Source organism: Pungitius pungitius, chromosome 18 (assembly GCF_949316345.1).
Source record: "Pungitius pungitius chromosome 18, fPunPun2.1, whole genome shotgun sequence".
Taxonomy (NCBI): domain Eukaryota; kingdom Metazoa; phylum Chordata; class Actinopteri; order Perciformes; family Gasterosteidae; genus Pungitius; species Pungitius pungitius.
The window spans coordinates 3,542,386-3,555,086 of NC_084917.1; the positions used below are offsets into that span (position 1 = coordinate 3,542,386).

A 12,701-nucleotide genomic window follows, 5' to 3' on the forward strand; every position below is an offset into this window, starting at 1 on the left:
GAGCCGAGGGGAGATTACAATAGAGAGGGGGTTTCATTTTGTCACTGATAACACCCCCCCCCCCCCCCCCTCCTCTCTCTCGCTCACACACACCCACACACGCACAGCTGTTATTAGCATTTTTCCTCTGATTCAGTTTTGTGTGTAGATGAAAGGAGGGGGCCGAGAGGTGAAGGGAGACGGTGGGTGAGCAGTCTATTCTCCTGCGGTACTCTTCTCTCCCGAGATGCAATCCGCCCCCATCGACAGTGAACGAGTGGAATTCTGCTGAATTGCTTCGCTTTTATGAAGCTTCTCCCAATTGTGTGCCACAAAGCACTTCTGCTTAATCGCAACCCGTCTCTTCTGCCCTGTCCGTGTCCCCCATGCTCTCACACGTCTGCGTGCACGTCATTGGCCACTGGGAGAGGCTCTGCGACTGGGCCTGTGCAGCACATTTATTGTTGAGAGCAGATGAAAGGCGCCTGTTGGTAACGTTTCTCTCCTCAAAGACACAGTGTTGATGATGTTGTTGTGTCTCGCTGGTGCTCAGCCGGTCACCCGCGTGTCATTTCCGGTGACGGGGGGGGGGCTTTGGGTGAAATCTCTGACCACTCTGCTCTCTCTGTCCCCCCCCCCCCCCCCCCCCCCTCTTGTCCGTAGACTCGCAGCGGTCCCATTTGTCCTCTTTCACCATGAAACTGATGGACAAGTTCCACTCTCCCAAGATCAAGAGGACTCCATCCAAGAAGGGCAAGCAGCTGCAGCCGGAGCCGGCAGCCAAGAGTGCCGAGAAACCTGCAAACAAGGTCTGTTTGTGTTCAGGTGCCAGACAATATACGTGTGTGTGTGTGTGTGTATTGTGGGAAATGCATCTTGTTCCCACCTTTTTTTTCCCGTGCGCCTGTTTGTGAGGCGATTTGGTTTCCTGTTTAATGTTTTGTGCGCCCGTACTCCATTGTGTCTGCGTATCTGCGCGAGTTCCCCCCGGCTGGTTCCCACAGCCTCCCAGTCGCTGCGGTGGCTGGCTGTGCTGGAGCAGGTGTTTTAACCTATAAAGACATGAATGGAACCGGGCCCTTTTCCTGAATGAACTCCTCCGCTCCCTCTCAAGGCCTTTTGTAGTGACGACTATATTCCCCAGCAGCCCTGCTGTGGCAGAATGAAGAGGCTGATAGAGCCCGTTGCTGTGGCTCCGAGCCACATCACCGGATAGATGGATCTATGAGCTGCAAGCAAACCACGCTGTAATAGAACCGTAGCATGAAGTCCAGACCTCCCCTCTCAAACAAGTTTTTCCCTGCATACTCCGCTTCGACGTTAGAGTTCAGCGCGGTCATGACAGGTACAAGTAGCCGTGTGTGGTGCCATTCTGAAATGCTGTGTTCCCTCTCCCTCCTCCCGTAGAAGGTCAGCCGGCTGGAGGAGCACGAGAAGGAGGTGGTCAGCGCCCTGCGCTACTTCAAGACGATCGTGGACAAAATGGTCGTGGAGAAGAAGGTGCTTGAGATGCTCCCCGGCTCGGCCAGCAAGGTGCTGGAAGCCATCCTGCCTCTGGTTCAGGTGGAGGCGCGCATACAGCACAGGTGAGCACAGACTTCAAAGCTTCCAGGGCCCGTTGCCTGAAGCCTTAAAAAAAAAAAAAAAAATGACGTTCCTGTGGCACGCGAGACACGTTGGAGCTCCTGTCTTTTCCTTTGTGCCTCTCCCCATCCGTCAGTACGGATGACAGTGTGGAGGTCAGAGGTGACCGATTCTTCATCTCACAGCCCTCTGGAACCTATTGATGGATTGCTGTGCAAACTATTGTAGAGTTTACTGTTGGGTGATGAAGAAGAGTTCCACCCTGACGTGCTAACGATGTTTTTCCATGCAGCGTTGGAGCCTTCAGAGATTTAAATCAATATCGGTCAGATAAGTAGGTCAACAGTGGGTGTAGCTGCTGCCCGCGGTCGTTGCACCGAGTCGCTTAATTTGCAAAAGGTTTTGCGTCTGCGGTCGTCCCCCCGCCCCCCCCCGTCTCCCGCTCGCCGTGCAGCTAAGCCTCGCGCAGACAGCGGATGGATGTTCCGGCGCTGTGAATCAGCGCTCAGCGTGTTGCCACAGGCCTGGGCCACACCTCGGGCGTTAGGTCTAAATGCGCCATTCACTTACAGGCAGAAACAACACCACCCTACCTCACCGTGTGGTTCCGTCGGCACCACAAAGCTTGTAGTCGAGCATACCTGCAGCGCAGCAATTGGCCAACGAAGATGTTGTTTAACAGCCGGTAGGAGGATGGTGTTTGATATGTGGGATTAGCTCCTCTGGTTTCCTTTCCGTCTCCTCATCTGTTCCATGTTCCCCCCCCCTCACCCCCAACCATGTGCTCCCACCCTTCCAACAGTTCGGCGCTCTCTTCCTGCCATAACCGGGTGTACCAGAGCCTGGCCAACCTCATCCGTTGGGCGGACCAGGTGATGCTGGATGGCATCGACCTGGAGGACAAGGAGAACGTGGCGTCCGTCACCAGCGTCATCAAAGCGGTCCTGGATGGAGTCAAGGTCGGCGCCCTTTGCTCGTAGAGGAAGTGTCGCGCGATTCGCCGCAGCAGCAGCAGCCGCTGACCGCTCTTTTTTTTTTTTTTTGGGACAGGAATTGGTGAAGCTGACCATAGAGAAGCAGGAGCAGCCGTCACCCACCACCCCGAACAAACCGGCGCCACCTGCCATCGTGGCGGAGAGGTGAGTGTGCCCTGCCCGCTGCCGCAGAATACAGACGCCCCGCGGGCGGCTCGTCCACTCACGTGGCTCTTTGTTTGTGTGTGTGTGTGTGTGTGTGTGTGTGTGTGTGTGTGTGTGTGTGTGTGTGTGTGTGTGTGTGTGTGTGTGTGTGTGTGTGTGTGTGTGTGTGTGTGTGTGTGTGTGTGTGTGTGTGTGTGTGTGTGTGTGTGTGTGTGTGTGTGTGTGTGTGTGTGTGTGTGTGTGTGCGCGCAGCAGCGTGACGTCGGAGAAGCCCTCGGCGGCTCGGGAGCAGGAGGCCTCGAAAAAGACGGCTGCGGCAGCGACTCCCGCAGAGGCTGCCACGGACGTGCCAGAAGAGGAAGTGGCCCCTCCCAAACCCCCCCTTCCTGAAGCCAAAATGGCAGAGCTCAGGTGAGGACAGCACACACACACACACACACTATACACTCTATAGAATTATAGAGGATGCAGAATGTTACAGTCACTGTACAAGATTTCTCACTGAAGCTTCTACCTCGGCTTGGCCGGTCCTGGGGAGGTGAGGATACTTAATTGGGCTCCATTTGTTGACGTGATAAAGATTTAAATCTTCGACTAGTGTGAAATTCTTTCTAACCGATGAAGTGGTGACAACGGCTTGGTGGGGGGGGGGGGGGGCGGTGGCCACAGAAATGTGGTGACCTTTTGTTTTTAAAAAAAGCTTTTTTTTCCATTGACATCAAATGAGGAATAAAGAAGGTTTTTAGGATGTGGGACTGGGAGGGCCAGGGGAATTCCGCATTACATTTCCACTGACATTTAGGCGTTTCTCTTCTCTTCCCGTGCTTGGCCAGCCGCGGCTCCATCCAGCCGAATACCTAAACGACCAGCTTTGAGAATCTTTCATTACTTTCCCACTTAAAATGTGGCGCACACTCTGGTTTGTCTGTTTGCTCTGTCTCTTCCTTCTTACTCTTTCTACTTCTGCTGTCTTTTTCAACTTGTCTCATCTTTGGTTTCCCTGTGGATTCTGGGAACAGAGCACAGTTGAGTGCTGACGCTGGCCAAAGGAGACCCTCTCAGAAGGAGAAGTACGTTGGCCCGTAGGATCACCTGTCTCCGTTATAACATCCCACCCCAGACCCCACCCCCTCCCCCCTCCTCCCTCCTCCACTGCCCATTCGGCTTCTGGATTGGATGAAGTTGCATGGTTGCATTCTCCCAGACTTTGTTTTACCCTGTGCTTCCCCCCCGAGGACTTCACCATCCAATCAGAGGGCCGGCGTTGCATGAGCGTGTGTGACTGACCTGTGCCGTGATGCTTTTTGCTGGCCTCCATGTCACGGTGCCTTGTGTTCCGCTCCACGCCTTCATTTTGACCCCGTATTAACTCACTGACGTTTTGGGTTTGACAAGCAGGACAACTTTGTGTCATAGCTGAGACAGAGAGGACGGGGGGGGGGGGGGGGGGGGATGACTGTGTGTGTGTTTCATGTATTCATACATGGATTTGTGTGTGCCTACATGGCGGAGGAGAGCGTGTTCTGCCTCTTTGCGCGCGAGACACCTGACACGCGCGCCGCTTTCATTCCGCTGTCTCTGTGCGCCGTTCTTCCCGCAGCCCTCCGCCAGCCCTCCCCCCCAAGAAGCGCCAGTCGGCCCCCTCGCCGACGCGCGTCGCCGTGGTCGCCCCGATGAGCCGCGGCTCCAGCCTGCCCTGCAGCGTCCACAGACAGGTGCAGGACGCCTCGTCGTGTTTTTCTCGACGTTGGACCGCCGGGACAACGAGAGCGCTGACGGCCTTTTTTGTCTCTTTTTGTCCGTGCAGCAGCAGGACTATGAGCAGGAGTTCCTCCAGAGGCGTTTCTCTGGAGGGAGCCAGTCCTACGGGGGGGATTCCCCGCGCCTCTCTCCGTGCAGCAGCATGGGGAAACTTAGTAAGTCTGACGAACAGCTCTCGTCCATGGAGCAGGACAGCGGTCAGTGTTCTCGTAACACCAGCTGTGAGACGCTAGGTAAGACTACGAAGAAGAAGCCACCGTAGCCACCGGTTCCATGGAACTTTATTGACTCTAGAGCGAAGCCTTTTTAAAAAAACACACACAGACACATTGGCTTAGAGCACGTTGACCCGGACCACAGCCAAACGTTGGCTCATACTGTGACTTTAAGAGAATGAACGTCACTCAGCGCAGAAATTCCTGCTTGTTTACGTTTCCTAAATATTTTCCACGCGGCTCTTTCGATGTTAGTTTTGTTGCTTGGAAAGCTGTATCGAGGAACCAGATGAAAAAGGGAACCGACTAACCGAACCCGCAACGAGCCTTTGCTTTGCATTTACTTAAATCATCTCACCTGTTATGGTGCTACAGTAAAAATCTTCCTTCTGGTTCAGTCAGAATTTTATTCTTAAAATGTGATTTCTACCTGTCTTTTTTTTTTTTTTTTTTTTTTTCACCTTTTCAGACAACACGGAGACTTACGACCCGGATTACGACTTCCTCCACCAGGACTTGTCAGCTGGGGAAAACCTCCCCCAGTCCCCGTGGGGGGGTGCCTGAGCCCACTGCCCGAGTCACACAGCGAGTCCTCCTCCCCGGTCCCCGGACAGCATCCCTCGCACCCCCGCTTCAGCGCCCCCGCCTCACAGCAGCAGTCAGAATACTGGACCCCGCAGCCCAATCAAACCAACCCCTTACGCCCCTGCCGCGTCAGCGCGCCCCCCGCCCTTCCCCAGAAGAAGCGACGCAGCACCCAGAATTCGCCGTTCCCCGACGCGGGCTCCAGGGTGCTGTACGAGCGCTACCCCTCCCAATATGACAACCTGTCGGAGGAGGAGCTGCACCCCACGCCGCCGTTCCCCCTTTTCACGCCCATCTCCCCCATGCCCCAGACCAACGGGGGCGTGTTCATCGCCCAGTACGTAGCCGGCGAGCACGCGGACGTCCCCATCAGCCCGCCGCCACTGCCGGAAAAGAAAAGCAGACACAGTGAGTGGGGGCACCGAGCAAAGGGACGGGACAAAGAGTCGTACGGAGGGAAGGATACAGGGAGGGGCGGAGTGGATTTTATTTCAGGTCAGGGGGAGATTAGCCGCGCTCCGTCATCGGTTCATTGAGGCACAGCTGATGTCAAGGAAATGTTCCTCTGTGAATAGAGGCAGGAAGTGAAAGCCAGGATGTGCTACAATGGGGCCGCCTTAAAGGCCACAGGGGGCCACATTTGGTCATCTGGTCATGACACACCTGCTGCATCACTTCCTCTCGAGCTACTGTGCGATGTCATTCCATGCAGTCATGGTGCATGATGAAATGCATGTGGAATTGTAGGTGACCAACTACCATGACGTCTGTTTTAAAGTTTTTCTTAGGAAATTCTGAGGAAATGATGTCATCAGGGCGATCTCGCGTTGGGCATGGAGATGTTTTGGTGAAATAATTGGGATTTGTCGGCCTCTTAATAAAAAGTGATGCTTCATTTAATTCAAAATGGGCTCTACGTATATATGGACAGTGTCAAGATGTCTCTATTCTTGACTTTGAAAATGGTTGAATTGTTTTTTTTTTTGTGCAAAATCAACAACGTACTTTTTATTACTCCAATCCACCTCCAGTCCTCCAGTACATGCAGTTTGTGGAAGACTACTCGGAGCCGCAGCCCTCGATGTTCTACCAGATGCCGCAGAGCGAGAGTATCTACGAGCAGCGCAACAAGCGCTTCCAGGAGGTCTACGGCTTCAACGACTCCTTCAGCAGCACCGACTCGGTCCACGAGCCGGTGCTGCCTCCAGCGTTGCCCCCGAAACAAAGGCAGCTGGTAAGGAGCCTCCCCAATGTGTGCAAGCGTGACGGTAACCAGATGCTCCTACGTTGTGCTGTTTCTTATGCACTGCCACGGTTAAGCTGAATGTGACTTCCTATGCGGGTAAAAAGACGGATTTAGGAAAAAGCTGTCATTTTAAATTCCTCCAATTGTTCGGTTCTTCTTCCTTTAAATTCAAACCACATCTTGGAGGCGGAGCAGCCTTCATTGATCACGCTGTTAATTTATGAGATCATACCTAGAATCACGCATGCCTGAGAGCTTACTGGTGAACAACAGAAGTGCTCCCAATGGCTTCATGCCTCATGCTTGGCAGCAAAGAGGTGGGAAGGAATGCAGAAAGGATTCCATTGGTAGTCATCTCCTTTTCCTTTTTTCTTCTTCAGTCGAGTCAACTTGTTATCTCTCTCACATTTATATTATTATTATTATTATTATTATCCACCATTCGTCTCCCCTTTCTGTAACCAAAGCAGACTTTTTTTGTGCACACACAGAGGTGTTTGCTTGTCATTGGGAGATAAGACCAGCCGTTATCAGCACAAATCAGATCCATTCCACTTATCTTAATCAGGGTTAATTGAGACAACTGTCCAACTGGGAGTCAGTCATTTACAGGGGGAGGGGGAGGGAGGGGGGGCGTCGGCGAAGCGATTTCGGATGGATCCCGGCAGGAGACGACACCTTGTGATGAGCCGCGTTACTTTAAATTGATTTCTCCTCCTACGCTCTGGGCGATAGCGGTGATTATCTCTCATTGGATATTTGTGCTGCAGAGATTCAGGGGGAACGTGCACCTGCACAGAAGCACGTCGATTGGAGCGCGAGACTCCTGCAGCTTTCCCACTGAACGGGACGTTCGGAAGCCTCTCGGGATTAGCCGTGTTGGCTGCGCTCCACAGAAATAAACCAGGATTCACCACCGCGGAGCTACAGGATCGGAGGGGCATTGCGTGTTTAGTTGGTCAGGTGTTTGCCAGACTGCCACAAAGAAGCCCTCCCCCCTCCCTCCCCTCCCTCTTCTCTCCCCCACTAATGCCTTCCATACATATTTGAAGGTGACAAATTGATCCGTGGTCTGGCCTAAAGCTGTGTAGTAATGAGCAGAGCTGGATGTGCTGTGTCCCCCCCCCCCCCCCCCCCCCCCAGTGATGGAAATAGACTCCGTGGCTGAGTGGCAGTCTACATCGAAAAGTCTGTCTTCTGTCTCCCTCGCTTTGATCACTGCCACCACGGCGCCGCATTTAGAGCCTTTATTTTTATCGCCGTTATTGTGTGAGCGTGCGGTCGTGCCGCACTCATCTCCACTCCGCCGCGAGGCCTAATCTGGCCCCGTGTTTTGGACTCGATGAGCTCGTGGCCCGGGCGGAATAAGCCGGTTTGGCTCCCTCCATAAACCCGTGTTCCAGGCTTACGCGCATTGGCGACTTTGCGCAGCTTGGCATACATTTTCTTTTTTTTTCTTTTTAAATCAAAAAAGTAATTCCAGCTGCTCGGTGGATAACAAAATGGGTGGAAATGAATTCAAACGGATCATTCTGGCCCCGTTAAGAACGCGGGGGGCGGTCGGCCTGCTTTCTGGGGACACGGGGCGTTTATCTGTCCCTCGCAGTGGACGCAGTGGCGTGTAACCTGTCCGCGTCACATGGCCCTTCCAGTAATTACAGCTTCCTTGAAAGGACTCCAAATTAGACATAACAGCGCAGTTCAGCAGCGCGTCCACCGTACGAGTCAGGTTTAGTCTTTACTTCCACAGCTGGCTAAGCCTCTCCCTCCAACTAGCAGAATCCTGCCGCAGCTGCAGCTTTCACCACTTCGCCTCTCTGCTGCTGAGCTTTGATTAAATCTGCTCTAATTCAGTCTTGCTTACTCGTGTAATCAACTGTCCCCTCTTTTCTTTTCTTCTCCTCCTATAACACCTTGTATCTCCCCCTTTTGCCTTCCTTAACACCCCCCCCCCCCCCCGTCACTGTCACTCTATTTCAATTTCTATCTTTTCCACCTTCTCTGTCTTCTTCTTTGTTTCCCCCCCCTCAGGCCTCCCACTCTTCCTCCCCCTCTTCCTCCTCCTCCTCTTCCCTCTCCTGCCACCTCCAGCCGTCTGTAGCGGCCATGGAGGAGGCGGGCTCTGCGCTGGGCCTCAGCATGTCCGTTTCTAACTCCTACCTGATTGGCCAAGCTTCTTTGATCACACCCACGGTGAGTCCCCCCCCCCCCCCCCCCCCCCACCACCACCACCACCACCCACTCAAACGCCATCGCTCCACCTCCATCTCGCAACTCTTGTGTGGGTGCTGTGTGGTCCTAGTCCAAGGGCGGTTTAACCTGTGTGTGTGTGTGTGTGTGTGTGTGTGTGTGTGTGTGTGCTCCATACACAATACAGTCTGTTTATATTTTTCATGGGGTCACCCCTCAAGGGTGGAGGTTTGGCTGCAGTGTGGTGGTCCTTCATTTTGCTCATCCACCCTTCCACATTTGTTTTTGACCGTGTGAAATAGTTTTTATGCTGTGTTTGTATTATTATACATTGTATATGACATTATTATGTTTACTTTGTGTTAGTTATTTGTTGCCTCTGGCTTGCCTTGTTTGTGTGTGTGTGTGTGTGTGTGTTGCACCGAAGCATTCCTCCACACGACTAATTATTTGACCCGTTCCCTCTTCCCGGAGACGCCGTCAGCGAGTTGTGTGTCTGAGGAAGCCCGTCTAAATATCACAAGAGTCCGTTAGGCCGTTGTTCTGGGATTAGAAACGCAGCCCTCTGTGTGTCCAACTGGAATGTTCTACCATCAACGGGTTCTCGTTAATGAATTAGCTCGCGGTTAATTAGGGCTGAATCCCAGTTACTTATGACTTGACCCTGACCCCCAAAGCAGAGCCGGCTATGGCTTGCACTGATCGGTATTTTTCAGGGGCGGGGTTTGACCTGCGGTGACCCCACAGTGTGTGCGCATGGTGCGGCTCTCCCCCGGGGTATATCTATACACTGGAATGCGGCTCCAGATGGACCTGATGGAAAACACATTCTTCTTTCCTCTCCTTCTCCTCCTCCTCGTCCTTTTTGTCCTCCAGCGTCACTCTCTGTCCACGCACGCACTCTTTCCCCTCCCCCCATCATAGTCTCCTCCTACCAGCACTTCCACACCTCCCGTCGGTCTGTTTCTGTGGAATGTTTGCATTCCTCTACTCCTCGGGGCATGATGTTTTTTTTTGGGGGGGGGGGGGGGGGGTTGTCAAGGCAGGGTAAGGCATGCCAGGAAAGATGCTTTATTTTGCCTTTACGGAGAAGTATCTCCCCCCCCCCCCGCCTTTTTTTTAGATGAGGTAGCTCCCTTGATTTCCTGTTGCTCCTGCGTGTCTGTGCATGACGTTCATCAGGGGTGTGTGTGTGTGTGTGTGTCTGTGTGTGTCCCCTCCCGTGCAAGTATGCTGAAAAAGGGCTGATATTTGCAACGTGTTGTAACAGGTCGCCACCGTTTCCCCGCAGACAGGCATCTTTTCAGCCGGCCGCACACAAACACAACGAAGCCACCGCTGGCTTTAAACATCCACAGCAATCAACAATTCCTCCATGTTCTCTCACAGGAGAAGTGTCTATTGACAATTGTCCCTGTGTGTGTGGTACAATTTATTTCATGTCCATCCACATCATTGTCACAGTCCGTGCTGAATAGGGAACACTCCTCCTCCTCCGCAGCACCGCTTCCTGTCCCTCTGCCTTCTTTCCAATCTGCTCTTTCTTCAAGTCTCTGACCTTCGCACTGCTGTCTTCTTCTTTTTTGTTTTTGTTTTTCCTCTTCCTTTCTCTTTCCTGCTTTCCTTCTTTCCGACCGATCACAGAGCTTGGACCAGGTTGCGTTGACCAGCGCCACCGTTCTGGATGGCGGTGGGGACGGGCCCAACGGTTCCCTGGCCGGCTCACTGGGCTCTGTGGCTGTCTGTCTTCCTTCCGACTCGTCTCTCGCTGACTCTCTCCACGCCTCAGCGGTGAGCTCGCCAACGGGTCGGGGTTCGGGGGCGGGGGGGAGGGTGCGGGGGAACGCTCCCCTTCGAGGATCCGATCCTTCCTTTGACTCAGTCGCTCAGCTGTGTCTCGTAGTCTCATCAACCCGTCTGCTGTCTGGTTATTGGTCGTAAAAGAATCCCAGTAGAGCGCGTTGCCCTGCATGTTCTTTTTGTTGGTAAATAGCATGTTGTTTTTGTTTTTTTTAAACAAATGATGCTCTCCGGTGCCCCCCGGTGGCTGTGACGACGCGGAGAGCCATACCTCAGCTCATTGCTTTTCCCCTCCTCCCGAGCGACATCCCCGCGTTGTGCCGCCTCTCGGCGAACCCTGTGTGTGGCGCCCCTCTCCGCAAACCCCCCCCCCCCTCACGCCTCGGTTTGTGTCCCTCCTCTTCTCCCCGTAGAGCGAGTGCGCAAACGACGAGGCCGGGGAGGGCGAGTACGTCAACTTGTACTCATCCAGCCGGGCCAACGGGGAGCTGCCTCTCTCCCTCAGAGTAAGTAGCTGACCGAACCCACAGAGGGGGGGAGGCGGGGGGGGGGGAGAAAGGTCAACTGCATTTGCGCGTGCCATCGCCTCGTGGGAGAATGAACCCCGCTCGCGTCGGGTTCATCCCCCTCGAACTGATGGCGCTGGAATGGGGGTGTCCTGACCGCTGTGCTGGGGCGGGGGCGTCTGGGGGAAGAAGTCGTCCATCTGTGTGTCGTTGTGGCGACTGCTGCCTCGCCGGCATTTAACCTCCTGCTCCGATCTAACACCTGGCGGTTCGCCGCTTTTCAATTTTCCAATAACATTTCCCATAACTACTTGTGTGCACCGTTGCATGTTTTACAGCGTGCGTGGAGGGAGATGGGGGGGGGGGGGGTCGCCTGTTAAGGTGTGTTTGGGTTCTGGGGGCGAACTTGCAGTAAGAGAGAGAGCAGACGGCGAGTGGGTGTGTGTGACTGCGGTGCTGTGGCGGCGTGTGTGAGTTCTACACTGGTGTCTCTCTTGGTCATCTGTTGGGTTTCCCCTCCGCCCCCCACCCCCCACCCCCACCCCTCGTTCGTACTGAAGAAAAGCTGTATTCTACCCATCAACATGACTGATTTAGCAAATTGACCTGAGTGATTGAAACAGAGTGGTCCAGATGTTAGCAGCAGGCATCCTTCCTCCCTTCCACCCAGTGTTTCGCGCACTGGTGGCTCATCCGGTCCCATCGATAGCCAGCCGCCTGCCTGCATGGAACCATTCCTCAGTGTCGGTCCATGGAGCACGCGGGTCGCCTGTTATTCATTGCTCCTCCCCTCTCGACTAGGAAACGATCACGGCGGACGACGTACTTCAAGACCCCAACCCTCAAATGCCCTCCACCAATAGCAAAGAGGCTTTGGACAAGGAGAGGTAAGATGAGTGAATTACGTCCCACCTTCCATAGTAGTAGAGTATTTTAATGATCCATCTGCTGCTTATTTCAATTAATTGTTTATTTATTCCCCATCCCTGAAGAAAACCAAAACGATAAATTCATAAATAGTCAAATACAAAAATATGAAATGTGCTATCCGCTGCTGTTTGCAGTATGACCGCCTGCATGGACATTGGCGTGTCCGAAAGGTGCGAGTGTTTCTGTGCTGATGACGCGTGTCTACTTGTTTGTTACAGGAGGCAGAAGTCAACCGAGTCGGCTGGGAGCGACGAGGAAGACGTGGACGAGCTCTCCCTCATAGACCACAAGGAGATCATGAGCAGGATAACACTAAAACAGGAGGTAAGACTCCCCCCCCCCCCCCCCCACCCCCTCCCCCCCCTTGATGATGTGTGTTCAGAGAGCGTGCAGCCCCGGCATACTAAGCACATGCTATCCCATTAGTCAGGCACTGGCTAAAGGTCACTGCGAGTCACTCACATGCCAGATCACATACTGAGCCGCACCGGGGGCGGCCATTGCTGCCCCCTGCTGTTTCATAACGGAGTTTGCAGTTGGATTTGACAACGCGCCCTCCTCCTCTTCCGCCTACTCCTCCTTTGTCCTGTGCGGTGCAGTCTGATAGACAGATGTGTGAAAACGCTCCACTCTGCAAGGTTAGGGCCAACGTGGCAGCAATGATTTACAAAAGGAGACGCTGCGGGGGAGGGAGGGGGGTGTAATGGGAGGATTTAAGATTCACAGCCCGTGGGGACATCTAGAGATGTTACAGGAGACATATTGC

The 12,701-nt window shown here is 53.7% G+C and overlaps 1 protein-coding gene across 1 annotated transcript in view; it reads left to right on the top strand.

The window, feature by feature from the left end:
• The window catches only part of rapgef1b (Rap guanine nucleotide exchange factor (GEF) 1b), a 29,593-nt gene that overhangs the window by 13,559 nt on the left and 3,333 nt on the right, over nt 1–12,701 (top strand). The window contains 16 exon segments of the mRNA XM_037483996.2: nt 643–788; nt 1,387–1,565; nt 2,366–2,522; nt 2,614–2,702; nt 2,955–3,113; nt 3,722–3,772; nt 4,303–4,417; nt 4,510–4,696; nt 5,148–5,210; nt 5,213–5,671; nt 6,295–6,497; nt 8,541–8,702; nt 10,344–10,490; nt 10,913–11,005; nt 11,807–11,892; nt 12,154–12,259. Coding sequence (XP_037339893.2) covers nt 643–788; nt 1,387–1,565; nt 2,366–2,522; nt 2,614–2,702; nt 2,955–3,113; nt 3,722–3,772; nt 4,303–4,417; nt 4,510–4,696; nt 5,148–5,210; nt 5,213–5,671; nt 6,295–6,497; nt 8,541–8,702; nt 10,344–10,490; nt 10,913–11,005; nt 11,807–11,892; nt 12,154–12,259 — 2,402 coding nt within the window.